The 13716-nt window shown below is 58.0% G+C and overlaps 1 protein-coding gene across 2 annotated transcripts in view; it reads left to right on the top strand.

The window, feature by feature from the left end:
* LRSAM1 (leucine rich repeat and sterile alpha motif containing 1) overlaps nucleotides 1-13716 on the top strand; it is a 39985-nt gene that overhangs the window by 23302 nt on the left and 2967 nt on the right. The window contains exons 15-23 of one of the 2 annotated variants that reach the window (XM_075560760.1): nucleotides 249-319; nucleotides 1390-1489; nucleotides 2995-3082; nucleotides 4083-4157; nucleotides 5626-5706; nucleotides 7168-7263; nucleotides 10887-10985; nucleotides 11539-11670; nucleotides 12344-12425. In XM_075560760.1, the coding sequence (XP_075416875.1) occupies nucleotides 249-319; nucleotides 1390-1489; nucleotides 2995-3082; nucleotides 4083-4157; nucleotides 5626-5706; nucleotides 7168-7263; nucleotides 10887-10985; nucleotides 11539-11670; nucleotides 12344-12425 (824 nt within the window). The remainder of the gene's footprint in view (nucleotides 1-248; nucleotides 320-1389; nucleotides 1490-2994; nucleotides 3083-4082; nucleotides 4158-5625; nucleotides 5707-7167; nucleotides 7264-10886; nucleotides 10986-11538; nucleotides 11671-12343; nucleotides 12426-13716) is intronic. The other variant, XM_075560761.1, reaches the window with a different exon arrangement.

The raw sequence follows: 13716 nt of genomic DNA, 5'->3' as shown, positions 1-13716 counted from the left end.
AGAGGTCTGCAGTGGTGAGTGAAATGAAGCATCTCCCCGCGTGCTTGCTTGTCACGTGTATTTAAGCATCAGAGGACCGGTGTTTGTTCTTGGCCCATTTTTCTCTTTAGTTAAGCTTCACAATCAGGCTGAAGGGTAACAGAAGCATTCAGAGAGCATGCTCCGCTAGTTAGCACATCAGGGAGGACTTCCCGGAGGAGGGATTGGCAGTGTTCCACCTGCTGAAGGACTGGATGGATGTTTTCTAGAATAAGGATGGAGCAGTTGATGTCCATTACCCAGGAAGAGACCGAGAACCTGCGGCGACGGGAGATTGCCTGTGAGTCCGCATACAGGGCAGGGTGGTGGTCCCTGGGCAGGGCTAGACAGCCCCTCTCTGTCACTCAGACAGGAGCAGTGGAGCCCAGTCCTGTAGCACGTGCTCTGGAGTCCCTTGGAATCCCAGCTCAGACACTGGCTGTGTGGCCCTGGGGGTGCTGCTGGGTTCCTCTTTTTGTACAAGTGGGATGAGGGAAGCAGGGTCAGAACGAGGGCCCAGTGAGCCTCTGCCCCAGGCTGCCTCGTGACTCCACACTGTCCACACTGGAGAGGGACGCCTCCCCCATCTGGTCCTGAGAAAGGGTGATCCAGACACCAAGGGAGGCTGCAGAGAGGAGCAAAGCGAGGGAAAGATGGGAAGGGGAGCAGTGGTTCTCTGGGCGCTGCACATCCTCCGAGCCTCTGTGAGAGTGCTTCGCTGCGGCCCTTCGCCAAGGCTGTCTGTGAGCCGGGTGCTCTCCGTACTCCCTCTCATCCTCACCCCCGGGGGAGCCGCATCACCAACAGCCCTTTTGAAAGATCATGATTACCTATCATCTGTAAACATGTCAGTAAAAGTAAGCAAAAGCCAGGGGAAGTAATGAATTGTTGAAGACGCCAGGCATCCAGCTGTCTATGTGCTGCTGCACGGGAATCGGCAGGATCTTTCTGGAGGGCAGAAAGGGCCACCCGAAGAGTCCAAATCTCCCCCATAGAGAACTGTGCCAGTCAGCTGAAGTAGCCCAGGCCTTGTGACTCTCTGAGCGCCCCCTCAGACAGGTGCCTCCTGACGGGCCAGCGTGTGCGGGACATGGGCCACGGTAGTTTTCGTGTGCTGTCGTTACATGTTCCAAAATTCGCAAGTATGCATGGGGCTGTGACAGGAAGGATGGACACCGGTGATAACACGGGGACAAGAGTGCAGACGATCGTGTAGGTGCCACTTAGCTTGAAAGGCTGTCAAAGTGTAAAACCCTAAACAGCATACGTTGCTTGGATGGTGAAACAGAACAAAGAGGGTTGACTTTTAAAGGGTGGCCCTCCGGGGGAACCCCTTCCCTCAGACCCGTTCCTGCCCTGGTGTTCCCACAGCTGCCATGCAGCAGATGCTGACCGAGAGCTGCAAGAACCGGCTCGTCCAGGTGGCCTACGAGTCTCAGCGGCAGACCTTGGTCCAGCAGGCCTGTTCCAGGTACGGCAAGGCTTCTGCAGGCTCATTCAGGTTGCTGGCTGGAGGTAAGCGCCGGGCACCAGGCTCTGTGCTGCCTGTGGTAGCCGTGTTTCAGGGGCGGGTGTCACTAATGTCCATGGCGTTTCTAGCCAAGCCCCTGCTGATGCTAGGCGGAAGTACAGCCCACTCACTGCCATTTCTGGTGCGGCATAGGCCACATGGTCACTTGCATTTGCTTGGTGAGTCTTTGCGGGACCATGTTGAGGGTTGCAGCTCCAGAGAGCCAGGAAGAATGTGTACACACCCAAGGAAAGACACGTCGTCAGTAGCAGAGTCAGGATTTGAACCCAGACAGAGAGCAAGTCATGCCCTTGACCATGGAACCCGGGTCAGTGGGCAAGGGCTCAGCACAGCTTGGAAGTAGGAGCGTTCATGCTAACGGCTGTACCCCCAGTTCACGGCAGTGCGATGGGTTGGCCTGTGGAGGGAGCCACCAGCTCCTGGCAGAGCCTGTCAAGAAAATCCTCCACTGATGTGTGGGAGCCCCAGTGCAGGCTCTTCTGGGGTTCCTGCCATCCAGGTGGCTCTGACGCAGCCCTCCCCCATCCCTGCTGGCGTGGGCATTTCCCCCTCCTTTCCTGGTGTGCGAAGGAGCTTAAGCCCCGGGGCTTGGCAGACCTGGGTTCAGCTCCCACATCTACCAAGCTCTGACATCTGGGGACTTTCCTTCTGACATCTGGGGACTTTTCTTTGTTTGAGATGAACGAAAGACTTCAAGTCCATTTCCGCTTTCTGGTTTTTGACCACTCAGACCAACATTGAGGTTTGAGGAGTCCGGAATCTGGTTAAAGAAACATAGTGTGTAAAAAAAAAAAAAGAAACATAGTGTGTACATATGTCCCTCGACCTTCCCATGGAGCAGTGGGGCGGAGTCATGGCCCTGCCTTGTAGGGTGGCTGGCCGAGATGAAGAGTGTAAATGAGCAAGCTCCCTGGCTTGTCACACTCAGTCCATGGCAGCTCTCAGTCTGAAGCAAACAAGCTCAGAGCCAAGACTGCCAGTGTATGGATGGACGTGTGTGAGATGCAGGTGTGATTCTTGCACTACACTCACTAGACTTGTTCTGGGGGAGCTGAGAGGCAGATGCACCCCGGCCGAGCTGGGGTGCAGGCCTCAGTCCCCAGGCTCTCTCACAGCCTGAGCTGCTCACCTGGGAGGTCAGGACCTCTGTCCACAGAGTTGGGTGGGCAGAGGTGGGAGATCTACTGCAGGGGCTGTGCTAGCATGAACTCGAGTGGAAGGTCGTACAAGAGACTATGGGGGAGTCTCACTAGGCTCCTAGACAACGGATTACCCCCTCCTCCAGGGTTATGGAGCCTGGACACCCCCCCTGTGTGGGCATGCTTCCCAGCAGAAGCTCCCTCAGTGCCATTTATCTTGATCTTCTCCGAAGGGCCCGACACACAGTAGGTGTTCAGGAAACGCGCACAGAGTGAACATCATGGAATATGCTCTCTTTCTCGCAGCATGGCCGAGATGGACGAGAGGTTCCAGCAAATTCTGTCATGGCAACAGATGGATCAGAATAAAGCCGTCAGCCAGATCCTGCAGGAGGTGAGCCCTATGCCCAGGGGCATGGGGGTTGGGGGAGTGGCCACGGGAAACCAGGCGGAGCACTGGCACTCCACGGGGCCCTTCCCTAGAAAGCAGGTAAGACCCACAGGGGGGCGGGGGTGAGGAGAGGCCTCTGGGTGAGCTCCAGATAAGAGCTCCTCACTCTACAAACATTTGCTCGTCATCCTGTGGAAGAAACGGGTTCTGCCGTAAGGGCCTCAGGCGGCAGGAGATGAGGGGGTGGTGCCACTGAGGTCGCCCACAGGACAGGACAGTGGGACCCCTGCCTCGGCAAGCCCATCGCCACACTGCACTTGGCGGAAGCTGTTAGCAGTGAGGTTCCCTGCTCCGCAGGAGGCCCAGGCTGGAGGAAATAGGGGAGGGGCTGTGGTGGCGTTGTTCTCTGGATCTCCTAACAGAGTCAGCCGTTCGAACCCACCCACGGCTCCAAGGGAACCAGGAGGATTTCTGCTCCAGGTTCCCAGTGCAGAAACCCGGGGCCATTCTGCTCTCTGCTGCAGTGGGTCTGGGTGACTTTTGTCCTTATTGTCCTGTTCCAGCTCCTTTCTGCACCCCGCCTACCTGCTCTCCATCTCCATTGCCAACCCCGCCCCTCCCACTCCCAGCGGCCTCTCTCCCTCACCCTGCCACCTCTCTGCTCTCCTCTCCCTAAGCAGTTGGCCTGAGTGTTGGCTGGCGCTGGAGAGAGCGCCCTCTTTCTGGTGAGGGTGTCTACCCTGTGGGTCTCCAGAGCTGTAGAGACCGGTCCCAGTCTTCTCCCCTCCCTCCTCTCCGTGGAGGCTCAGTGGGCGAGGCGGGAAGAGCACTGAGTGAGTGCTTAAGAACTTATTTTTCACATTTTCAACGGCTGAGAGTGGCTTCTCAGCCTTTCTGAAAGGAGCAGAAGACGTACAGTGCAGACTTCTGCAGCATGAGGTCTGCCCCTGAGCGGGCCCTGGGCCGGGCGGCCTCTGCTGACAGGCAGGAATCTCCATTGCAGAGTGCCATGCAGAAGGCTGCCTTCGAGGCCCTCCAGGTGAAGAAAGACATGATGCACCGGCAGATCAGGAACCAGGTGAGCGCCGGGAGCAGGGCCACCTGCCCAGCAGACCTGTCTTCTCAGCTTCCAGAGAAGTACAGACAGACCTCACCAGGTGGCCATCAAGGACATTCTAGGTCTGATCTTGGGGCTCCTTCACTTGCTGGCTCAGCAAGAACTCTCTCTTAGAACCTCACTTCCCTCATCTGTCAGACGGGGGCCGTCACAGAACCCATGCCAGGGAGGGGGCCCTGAAGCAGCACCTTAAGTGCCCTTGGCCCTGGGTGAGTGTAACCCTATCTTACTGCTTCCCATGAGGCACAGATTTCATGCCTGGCCCTCCTCCAAGGCTGCACTCCCTCGCTGACGGAAAGCAGCAGGCACAGACCCCAAGGTCCCATCTGTTCAGAAGGAGGGACAGGTCTGGGGGTCTCTGGGACGGTGGGATCTCCCACCTGTGTGGGCCAGGAGGTGCCAAGGTGTCTGCTGAGGGTCTTCTGCCGGCCTGAGGGAGGCTTTGGGCAGGCTCCACCAGCTCCTCCCTTGGTGTCCTGTCCACTTCTGCCAAACGGGCTTTTCTTACTGGGCTCTGGGGAGGGTGAGGCAGGGTCCACAGGGATGCAGGTCCCCTGGGGGACAGCTTGGCAGGCCTGGGGAGGCGGGATCTTGTAAGCTTTTGGGCTGAGGGAACGAACGCTCATCACATCATATTCAGCACACTTTGAATTTTACATTTTTGCATGGTTTTGTTTGCTTTTTTACATCTCTTTTCTGTTCTTTTTTCAACCTAAACCAATTTATCTTTTTTATTTCCCTGTTTAATTTCAATCCCCCATTGCCGGACATGAAGCTCATTCCTCTGACCAGGGGCTGGGGGTGTATCATAGGGACATAAGGACAGGGTAAGTCAGTGGCTGACCACTAGGGGTCAAAGGATCCCTAGCCAGCCACACCCTCAGGGTGCAGGAAGCCCAGGCCTTCTCCCTGTGGGTGTTCTTGCCTCTCAGGGCCCCGTGCGGCTCACGCCCCAGCTCAGCATGCTAGGGCAAGCAGCTTGCCCTCTCTGTGCCTCGTCTCCTATCACATCCGTAGACCAGGCCGAGTACACAGTGGTGCTCAGTGAGTGTGAGCTGCCATTGTGATCCAGCCCGCGGGACTCTCTGCTCACTCTCATCCCTGTGAGACAGGGAGGAGACACAGGTTTTCAACCTCCATGAGGCTCCTGATCATTGCACGCCTGTTCTCTCCTCTGCCCTGACCTGAGAGGAGGGCCCCCGGTGCAGGGGTCCCGCGCTCAGTTCTCGGTCCACGGTGTTGACCTGGGTGGGCCTGGTCCAGGCCCCAAGGAATGAACACGTGGTTGAGAGTCCCTCTGTGAGGCCCTGAGGCACGCAGGTCCTCAGCATTCCATATCTCCCCCCAGCCCACGAGGCCGCCCGCGGGGCAGCAGCACCCACCGAGCCATGGCTGACGTGAATCACCCCCTGTCTCATCTTCTGTTTAGATTAAGTTAATAGAGACTGAGTTATTGCAGCTGACACAGCTGGAGTTAAAGAGGAGATCCCTGGACACAGAGGCACTACAGGTATGTAGGGCTCCCCGCATGCCCCGGTCCTCCCTGTCCCCTCACTGGATGGAATGGGCCCCCAGCAGCTGCCCAGACAGCTTCTCCAGAAAAGGCAGGGCAGGTCTCTGTAGCTGTGGCTCAGGAGGAGTCCCCCAACCACAGTGGCCCAGGGAGCAGCGTGGGGCCTGAGGCCAGCCCAGGCCCAAGTCAGGGGTTGGGGCAGCCTGTTGCTAGGCAGGAGGGTCAGAGGAAGGAGGGTTTCATTGCCAAGGCGCACCCTGGCCAACGTCTCCATCTCTGCATTTGCTTGGTTTGGGGGCTGGGTCGTTGCTGTGCTATGCTTCTGACACTGGTCCCACTCCTGGGTGACATCCTCTGGGAAGCGCTCTCCTGGAGTTCTGAGGATGCCTGGAGACAGAGCCCTGGTCCTGCATCTGTCCCTGCAAGCAGCTGCTTTGGGAGCTCCAGGCCGGTGGAGGCAGCAGAACCAGCAGACACGCTCTGGACTGAGCATCTAGGCCCTGGTTTTGTCCCCTTCTCTGGACCTCAGTCTCCCCACAAGTTCAACCAGTGGGGGTCAGGCGGTGTGTGGGGCATGTATTCCATGCCAGGCTTCTGAGCAGAGCCTTCCGTCTGTCTCTGCCCCTGTGTCTAGGCTGTAGAGATGTCTGAAGTTGTCTCCTGGGCTTCTCAGTAGAAACATAGGGGCCTGGCATCCTGGCCCTGCCTGTCAGAGACATGCTGTGTGACCTTGGGCAAGTCATTTCTCTGGGCCTCCATTCCCCCTTTCCATAAATTGGAAGTCCCCCCCAGGCCCGGCCTGTCCCATCAGGCTGCCAGGGTGGAGGAGGTGAGCAGGCAAATGGAGACGCCCCTTGCGAATGCTTCAATGCTCTTCGGAGAGGAGGGCTTGGGGGTGGGTGACTCAGAAACGATGCAGCTGCTCTGCTAGGTGGTGCCCTTGTTTCCTGCCCTTTAGAACCTGTAGGCCTCTGGGGTCCCTCTTCAAGAGCAAGTGGTGTGTGGACCAGGCCCCCCAAGGAGACTAGAGAGCTTAGCTCTGGCTTGCACGTGCCTTATTTGCTTAGAGCCACCCTCATTAATGTGGGGTGCACACGGACGGACCCCACCTGTGTCCTGTGTGTCAGTGAGACCGGGGTCAGTGAGACGGGGTGTCTTGTCATTTCTTTTGTTTGATGTTTCTCACCTCCATTGTCATCATTCACTAGGTGCCCGTGTTGGGCTGCAGCCCCCGGGGAAGGGAGATGCAAGCAGGCTTAGGAGAAGGTGGGCCAGGGGCCAGGCCTCCCGCGCTCGGCCTCCAGACCTGGGGCAGAGCCTTAACTTGAGGAGAACCCCTGGGGACACCATGAGTGGGGACCCCGGCCTGCCCTTCTTGACTCTGCCACCTCGTAGGGAGGCCCCTGGTCCTGGGAGGCCTCGGGCTCACAGCGACCCCCAGTGTGCTCTGTGTTGCAGGAGATGATCGCGGAGCAGCGCTGGGTCCTCAGCTCCCTGCTCCAGCAGCTGCTCAAGGAGAAGCAGCAGCGTGAGGCGGAGCTCCAGGAGATCCTGGTACGTGGCTGCCCTGAGTGCGGGCCGTCGCGTGTGGGCTCGTTTTCCGCAGTGCAGGCCGCCCTCAGCTTGGTGTCAGTGAACGTACCCAGAGCCAGTGCACGCTCCTCCTCAACAACTACTGCACGCAGCGTCCTCCCACCTTCTGTCCGCTATCATGGGGGCGGCCCCGGGGCCGCTGGAAGGCTGGAAGCCATTCCAGCAGGGGCCCCCTGGGTGGATGGGATTCTGCAGCCCTTCTAGTGAACGTTTGAGGCAGCAGAGCCAATCCCGCCCCTCACAGCAGCTTAAAGACCGGCATGTGTTTTCACCATCCCTTACAAGTTTCCAGTTTACTTCAGGGCCACAAGTGCACACAGAGAGAGCCACATGCGGATTGAGAGCCGCAGTCTGCCGAGCCCAGTTTAGGCCACTGCTTCCCAAGCCTATCTGATCCACCACCCCCTTTTCATTAAAAAAAATTACCCCGTGCCCCCTTGGCAATGAAAACCCTCGACTAGAGCCCACAATCCCTCTGTAATCCTGGACGGCTCCACTTCGTCCACCAGGGGGCAGTCGCGCCTACTTTGGAAAGCACTGCCGTGGGCTGGGACCTACTGGGAAGGAGGACCAAAGCACCGCTGCACTTGATGTGGCTTTGGCAGAGCATATTGCACATGCGTGGACTGCGGGACAGAGACATGTGCCGCCGGGGAAGCAGTACAGCCAACACTCTTAGAAGTGAGGCTGGTGGGACTCCGTCTCGTGTCCTTTGGGAGGGATCAGTGTGGGAGAGACCTCGTGCTTGGTAAAGGGTCGGTAAAAAAGAGGAGACCTTTCAGAGATGATTAGCACAGTGGCCACCCCAGCATAGACGGGACCGGCACTGTTTCCTTCCGCTGCACTCTGAGTCCCTCCAATATCAACACCGCGGGTCGGCCAGACTCGCTCACAGTGCTCAGCGGTTCCCTTTTAGACGTTTCGCTTCCAAGAGGCTGGTCTCGGTCCCCTTGCCCGTTTGTCTTTTCTGTAGGGTGATTGGTGACCAGCTGGTCTCCTGTCCATGATTTTTAAGGTGTGTGGTGTCCAGTGGTAATATCTGTGTCATCTGAGTCCATCTGTTATTGAGCTAGAAGGTGCCCTCAGATGGGTAGTCGGTGGGCGAGCGAGCAAGTTCACACTCGGCTCCTCTGTGTTTGGTGAGTTCTTGATGGGTGTTGCTGGACTGTGTCCTGTACCCAGATGGCCTGACCATTGTCAAGATGGCAGAACTCCCATCAGGGTAGGGTCCTTTCCTCCCACCATCTGCCTCCAGACCCAGCTTGCACCCAAGGGAAGAAGGATTTGCTCAGGCTGAACAAACAAGCCGTTCCATGTCATCCTTGAGCAAACCAAATGCCCTTGGGCCCGTCTGACCTGACCTATGCAGGGTGGAGAGCAGGGCAAGACTCGGCTTCTCCCGGAGCCTCACTCCCTGCCGTGTCCCGACAAGGGGTCCTGTGTGAAAGGTGCCCTGGAGATGTACGGGTCCAGCCCACTGCCCTGGGCACAGCACATCCCCAGGTGGGGCTGCTGGCACCCACAGAGAAGGGAGGCCACAGCAGGAAGAAGGGAGTCAGCTTAGCCAGGTCCATGAGGAGCCGCCAAAGGGTGACCAAAGGGATTCAGAAAGTGTGGGTGGAAGTCCTGTCTCCCTCATCACACCAGGCCCACGGTGTGGCTGCCAGGCAGACCTGGGATGGGTTCAGAGCATAGACTCTGAATGCCAACCTGACAATGAGCAGCTTGTGTCTTTGGTCAAAAGTTACTAATCATCCTGAGCCCGACTTTCCCCCCTGCAGAGCTGTGTCAATTAAGTGAGACGGTGCCCTCCACTGCCCGGCACCGGATCTGGCAGCGAGCACTCAGAAAATGTTAGGCTCCATCACCATTACTATCTTTTAAGAAAGACTGTTGTGAATGGGGTGGGAGTTTGCAGAGCAAACCAGTTTCCATCCCACACCTCTGTGTTGGTCACAGTCCTCCCATGCACCATCATCCTCCCATGGTTCTCGTCTCTGCCCTCCTCTCCTGACCTCGGGACGAGGGGAAAGGCTGCTCTTTTGCTCCCTGATGGCTGATTATTCCAAGGTGTGTGTACCTCACTACTGCTGTTGTTCCCTTTGCATATCTGTCTGGAAACTGAGCCACGGGGGTGAGTTCAGTCCCAGATGTGAGGTCTGGGGATCCCACCAGCCTCTTCTCTGACCAGGAAGCCTGGTCTCTCGTGGGACTGTGAGTTCTGTTTCCCATTTTCCTCCCGTCTATCCCGGACTTTCTTCTGGATTGCCGTGGTAGCCAGGCACCATCTAGTTCTTCTGGTCTCAAAGTTGTGGGTAAATATTTGTGTGGTCCATTAGTCCGTTAGACTAATTGTCTCTATGTGGTTTCCCTTTTTGTCATTCCGACGGAAAAGGGCACCTCGGTGCACCTTAGATGTCTGCTTAAGAGCGTTGAAGACCCGTCCCTACTCCCCAAAGTAGGATGTCAGATGCTGTCGCTGTGAGCGATGCCGTTGCCAGTGACCTGGCTGTTCCCTGAGACATGGGGCCTGCCCCCAGGCCCAGTGATCACCCCTGTGGGGTGTTTGGGTATGTCTAGGACCTTTTCATAATGTATCACCTGGTGTGCACCCCCACGTTCACAGGTGCATTTGCACACAGGTGACTAACTATACATGTAGAATATTCAGGTTTCAGAAGGAATTGTGGGAAATGGGATAGAAAGATTCTGGACTTTCCCACCCATCCACCCCCTCCTTGAAGCCCCGGGTCTGCTTGTCCGTGGGGGTCTGCATGTCCAGACTGCGTGGGTCTCCATCACTGCAGGGAAGCCACTGTCTGAAGCTTCTCACTCTTGATCTCCTCCCAGTCTCCCTGCCTCCACCATTTGTCCTGACCTCCCTCTTAGTGGACCCTGGATCCCCTTCTCCCACATTGGCACGTGTCTGTCCTCTGTGGGAGTATCTTCTTGCGGTCCCCACTTTATCCCAAGCAGCGTCTGGCAGGTATTGGTGGGGTGGGTGATGATGACAGGCGCCTGACTGGTGTGCCCGCTGTGTGAGGACAGTGCCGCCTACCAGGAGCTGACAGAACCCTGTTTCCTCGCCCTCTTAAGCTTGATGGGATGCCCACTGCCCCCACTGCCACCCAGTCATCCCTGAGGACAGAGTAGAGCTGCCCCATGCGGCCTCCAGGGAGCCGGTGACCGGTTTCCTCCCTCGGAGCGGCTGGCGGTTTGGGCGCACCTTTCCCGCTGGCCAGCGCTTAAGGCATGGTACCACCAGGCTTCTTCTTTGTGGGGAGAGGGGTCCACATCTTGGAGCCAGAGACGGTGGCATGTTGCCTCCCCGTGCTCTAAGAGTTATGGTGCCCAGGGTGCCGTGGTCCTGTCCCTGCTGCCAGGCATGTGACTTGGGGCACAGCAGTGCAACAGTGACCAGCTCTGACCGCTCCCTGCTGCTCCTGCTGCAGGACTTCAAGCAGTGAACTGTGAGAGGGCACGCGCCCCCCCCCCCGAAGCCTCCCCACCTTCCAAGGACGCCCTGCCTCCTCCATCATCACTCCCAGGACACCCCTGAGTTGTACTCTGCACCTTTCTTGCAGATGGAGTTGGAAGCCAGAAGTGAAACCAAGCAGGAAAATTACTGGCTGATTCAGTATCAACGACTCTTGAACCAGAAACCCTTGTCCTTGAAGCTGCAAGTAAGGATGGTGGTGTCTGCCCCGAGCAGGGCTCCTGGGGCGGTGTCTCCTCAAAGGGGTGTGGGCCCGGCTGCTACTCAGTAAGACCCCTTCTTCAGAGGTCCCATGCCACCAGCCATGGCTGCCTGCGCATCTTCCCAGTGCTCTTTGCTTGGACTCCTGTCCCTGGGGCTCTGGGGGGAGCCGAGAAAGCCTGTTCCCTGTGGGGAGGGCAGACAGGCTGCCAGGTGCCACTGTGCAGACGGACGCAGAACAGAGGGCCCAGAGGCGAGCCCGACCCCTCCTCTGTCTCACATGCGCACCTTGGCGGAGTCACCCTGAACAATGCTGGCAGCTGGCTCTCAGCCCTCCAGGTCCGTGTGTGCACCTGCCACGGAGCTTCCGGGCAGCCACACAGGACCACCGTGATCTAAGCAGCCCTCCCTCGATGCACGTTCAGCTCATCCAGAAATGGAATACGTTTGCTAACCGGGCCACACACTTCCCAGCCCTTTGTGTCCCGATGGGTCCCTGGGTTTCTGTCCTTCTGCTCACTGGCCTCTCTTGCTGGCAGGAAGAAGGCATGGAGCGCCAGCTGGTGGCCCTCCTGGTGGAGCTGTCCGCCGAGCACTATCTCCCCCTCTTTGCACGCCACCGCATCTCCCTGCACATGCTGAGCCGGATGAGCCCCCATGACCTGGCCAAGGTGAGACGCAGCAGCCTCTGGGGGTGGTGGGGGAAGGCAAGTAAGGTACCAGACTCACCTGGCTTCTCCCACAGTTCTTGATGGTTCAGGGCTACCCAAATTCCCGATGGCCAGAGCAGCCACCCCTGTCTCCCCCAACCATGTGGGTCTGCCCCATGCACCCACTGACTGAAAAGACCAGGGTGAGGCCTGCTGACCCCACTGCCCACCCATGTCGTCCAGAGCTTCAAATTGTAGCGCTTGGAGAAGGTCAGGCCCAGCCCCCAGCCACCCCACGTGTAGTAGAGGCCGCGTCCAAGCATTGGGTGTGAGATTCAAGCCTGGGCTCTGGAGGAGGGCCCGTGCGGTATGGGTAGAGCTGCACTTTGGTGGCGAGGCATGGGATGGTGGCACTTTCTCTAGGGACAGTGTGAGCGGTGATGGTGTCCTGATGTTGAGGAAGCGCTCAGGGCCACTCACTAAACAGTAGCTGCTATTCCTGCCCCTTGCCTTGTGGGCCTCTGAGTCCTCCCTGGGCATTGCCTCGTGCTGACCCTGCTGGCCTCCAGAAGGCCGGCCTCTAGGCTTCCAGCCAAATGTCCCAGAGCCGAGAAATCAGGCGCCTGGGCTCATGTCCGGTGGCCTGATTTGCCCTCGGGCAAGGCCGTGACCTCTCCTTTTGGGGTGACCACAGGTGGGCATCTCGGAAGTTGGCCTGCAACACGAGATCCTACGGAGAGTCCAGGAGCTGCTGGACACTGCCAGGATCCAGCCAGGTACCCACGCCAGAACTCCCTTGGGGCCCAGCCTTGCAGGGAGGCAGGCATGCTGCTGTGCCCACATCTGCTTACGTTTCAGGACCAGACCTGAAGGCCCTTCTGGCCCTGCCAGTCCTGAAGGAACAGGGGAGGGATTAGTGAGTTATTTTACACATGGGAAAAACAGGCCACAGAACGGGACGAAACAGACGTCAGGCAGCAGTGGAGGGCCTCAGAAGCCCCCTAGCCGGGGACCTTGGGACACACGTGGGCCAGGTCTGTGGTCTGTCCAGGAACACGTTCCCTGCGATACATTGCAAAGTGGAAAAGGCAGGTCCGGCTGCTCCACGGTAGAGTGTCCTGTGGTGAGGAGCGAGCGTCCTGGCTGGCCAGCTGGGGCCCTCAGACTCCCAAGGACGGACTGAGAAAGCATCCCTTCTCTCCCATCCAGAGGCACTGAAATCCTCTCACCCCAGAGCTGGGCAGAGGGGACACTCAGTACAGGAGAGCCAGCCCCTCTGAATGATGCCTCAGGGTGGAGGGGTATCTACTGGTGGTCACAACTTTTCAAAATCATTTAGGGCTTTTCTATTCTTACTGTTAATTAGAAATAAAGCTTCATAACATTCAGATCGTAGAACAAGTTAATAAAGTAGGCAGTGGGTGACACCCCTTCGGTGAGCTAGAGACCAGCTTTGTTGGGGCTGGTTCTGCTCAGGACTGGCTGCGTGTCCCTGCAGGAGACAGAGGCATGGACTTGCTTTCCCTGCTCCTTCTGGTCCTGTTAGCCCCTGGGGGGGGGGGCGGCGTAGCTTCCCAACCCCCGCCCCAGGCCTGCCACCTCATGAAGAGACCCCTCTGCATGCTCCCAGGGCATGCTCGGAAAGGGTGGGCCATCATTGGAGGCTCCTCCTCCAGGGCAGGTGCCCTGCATCTCTACGTGATGGGAGAGGAACCCTGGTGGCCTGGTGTGTATGTGTTGGGCTGGTACCTGTAAGGGCACCAGTTTGAAACCACCAGCCACTCCGTTGGGCAAAGACGAGGCTCAGAAACCCATGGGCAGCTCCACCCTGTCCCAGAGGGTCGATCCGAGTCTGCATGGACTCGATGGCCGTGAGAAAAGTGCTGAGGCTGGTTTACAGGGGGGCAGCCCCCCGGTTCTAAGTGCTGGTCACACCAACTGGTTTGCAGCCCAAACTCACCTCCCTCCAGGCAAATCGACTCATAGGAGCCCTGTGGTCTGCATTCCACTGTTATCAGAAAGCTGGCCATCCTCCCATTTCACAGACGGGACCGCCTCAGCAAATGG

Source organism: Tenrec ecaudatus, chromosome 10 (genome assembly GCF_050624435.1).
Source record: "Tenrec ecaudatus isolate mTenEca1 chromosome 10, mTenEca1.hap1, whole genome shotgun sequence".
Lineage (NCBI taxonomy): Eukaryota > Metazoa > Chordata > Mammalia > Afrosoricida > Tenrecidae > Tenrec > Tenrec ecaudatus.
Note: the sequence above shows the minus strand (reverse complement) of the source record. Positions and strands in the feature narration are given on the sequence as shown.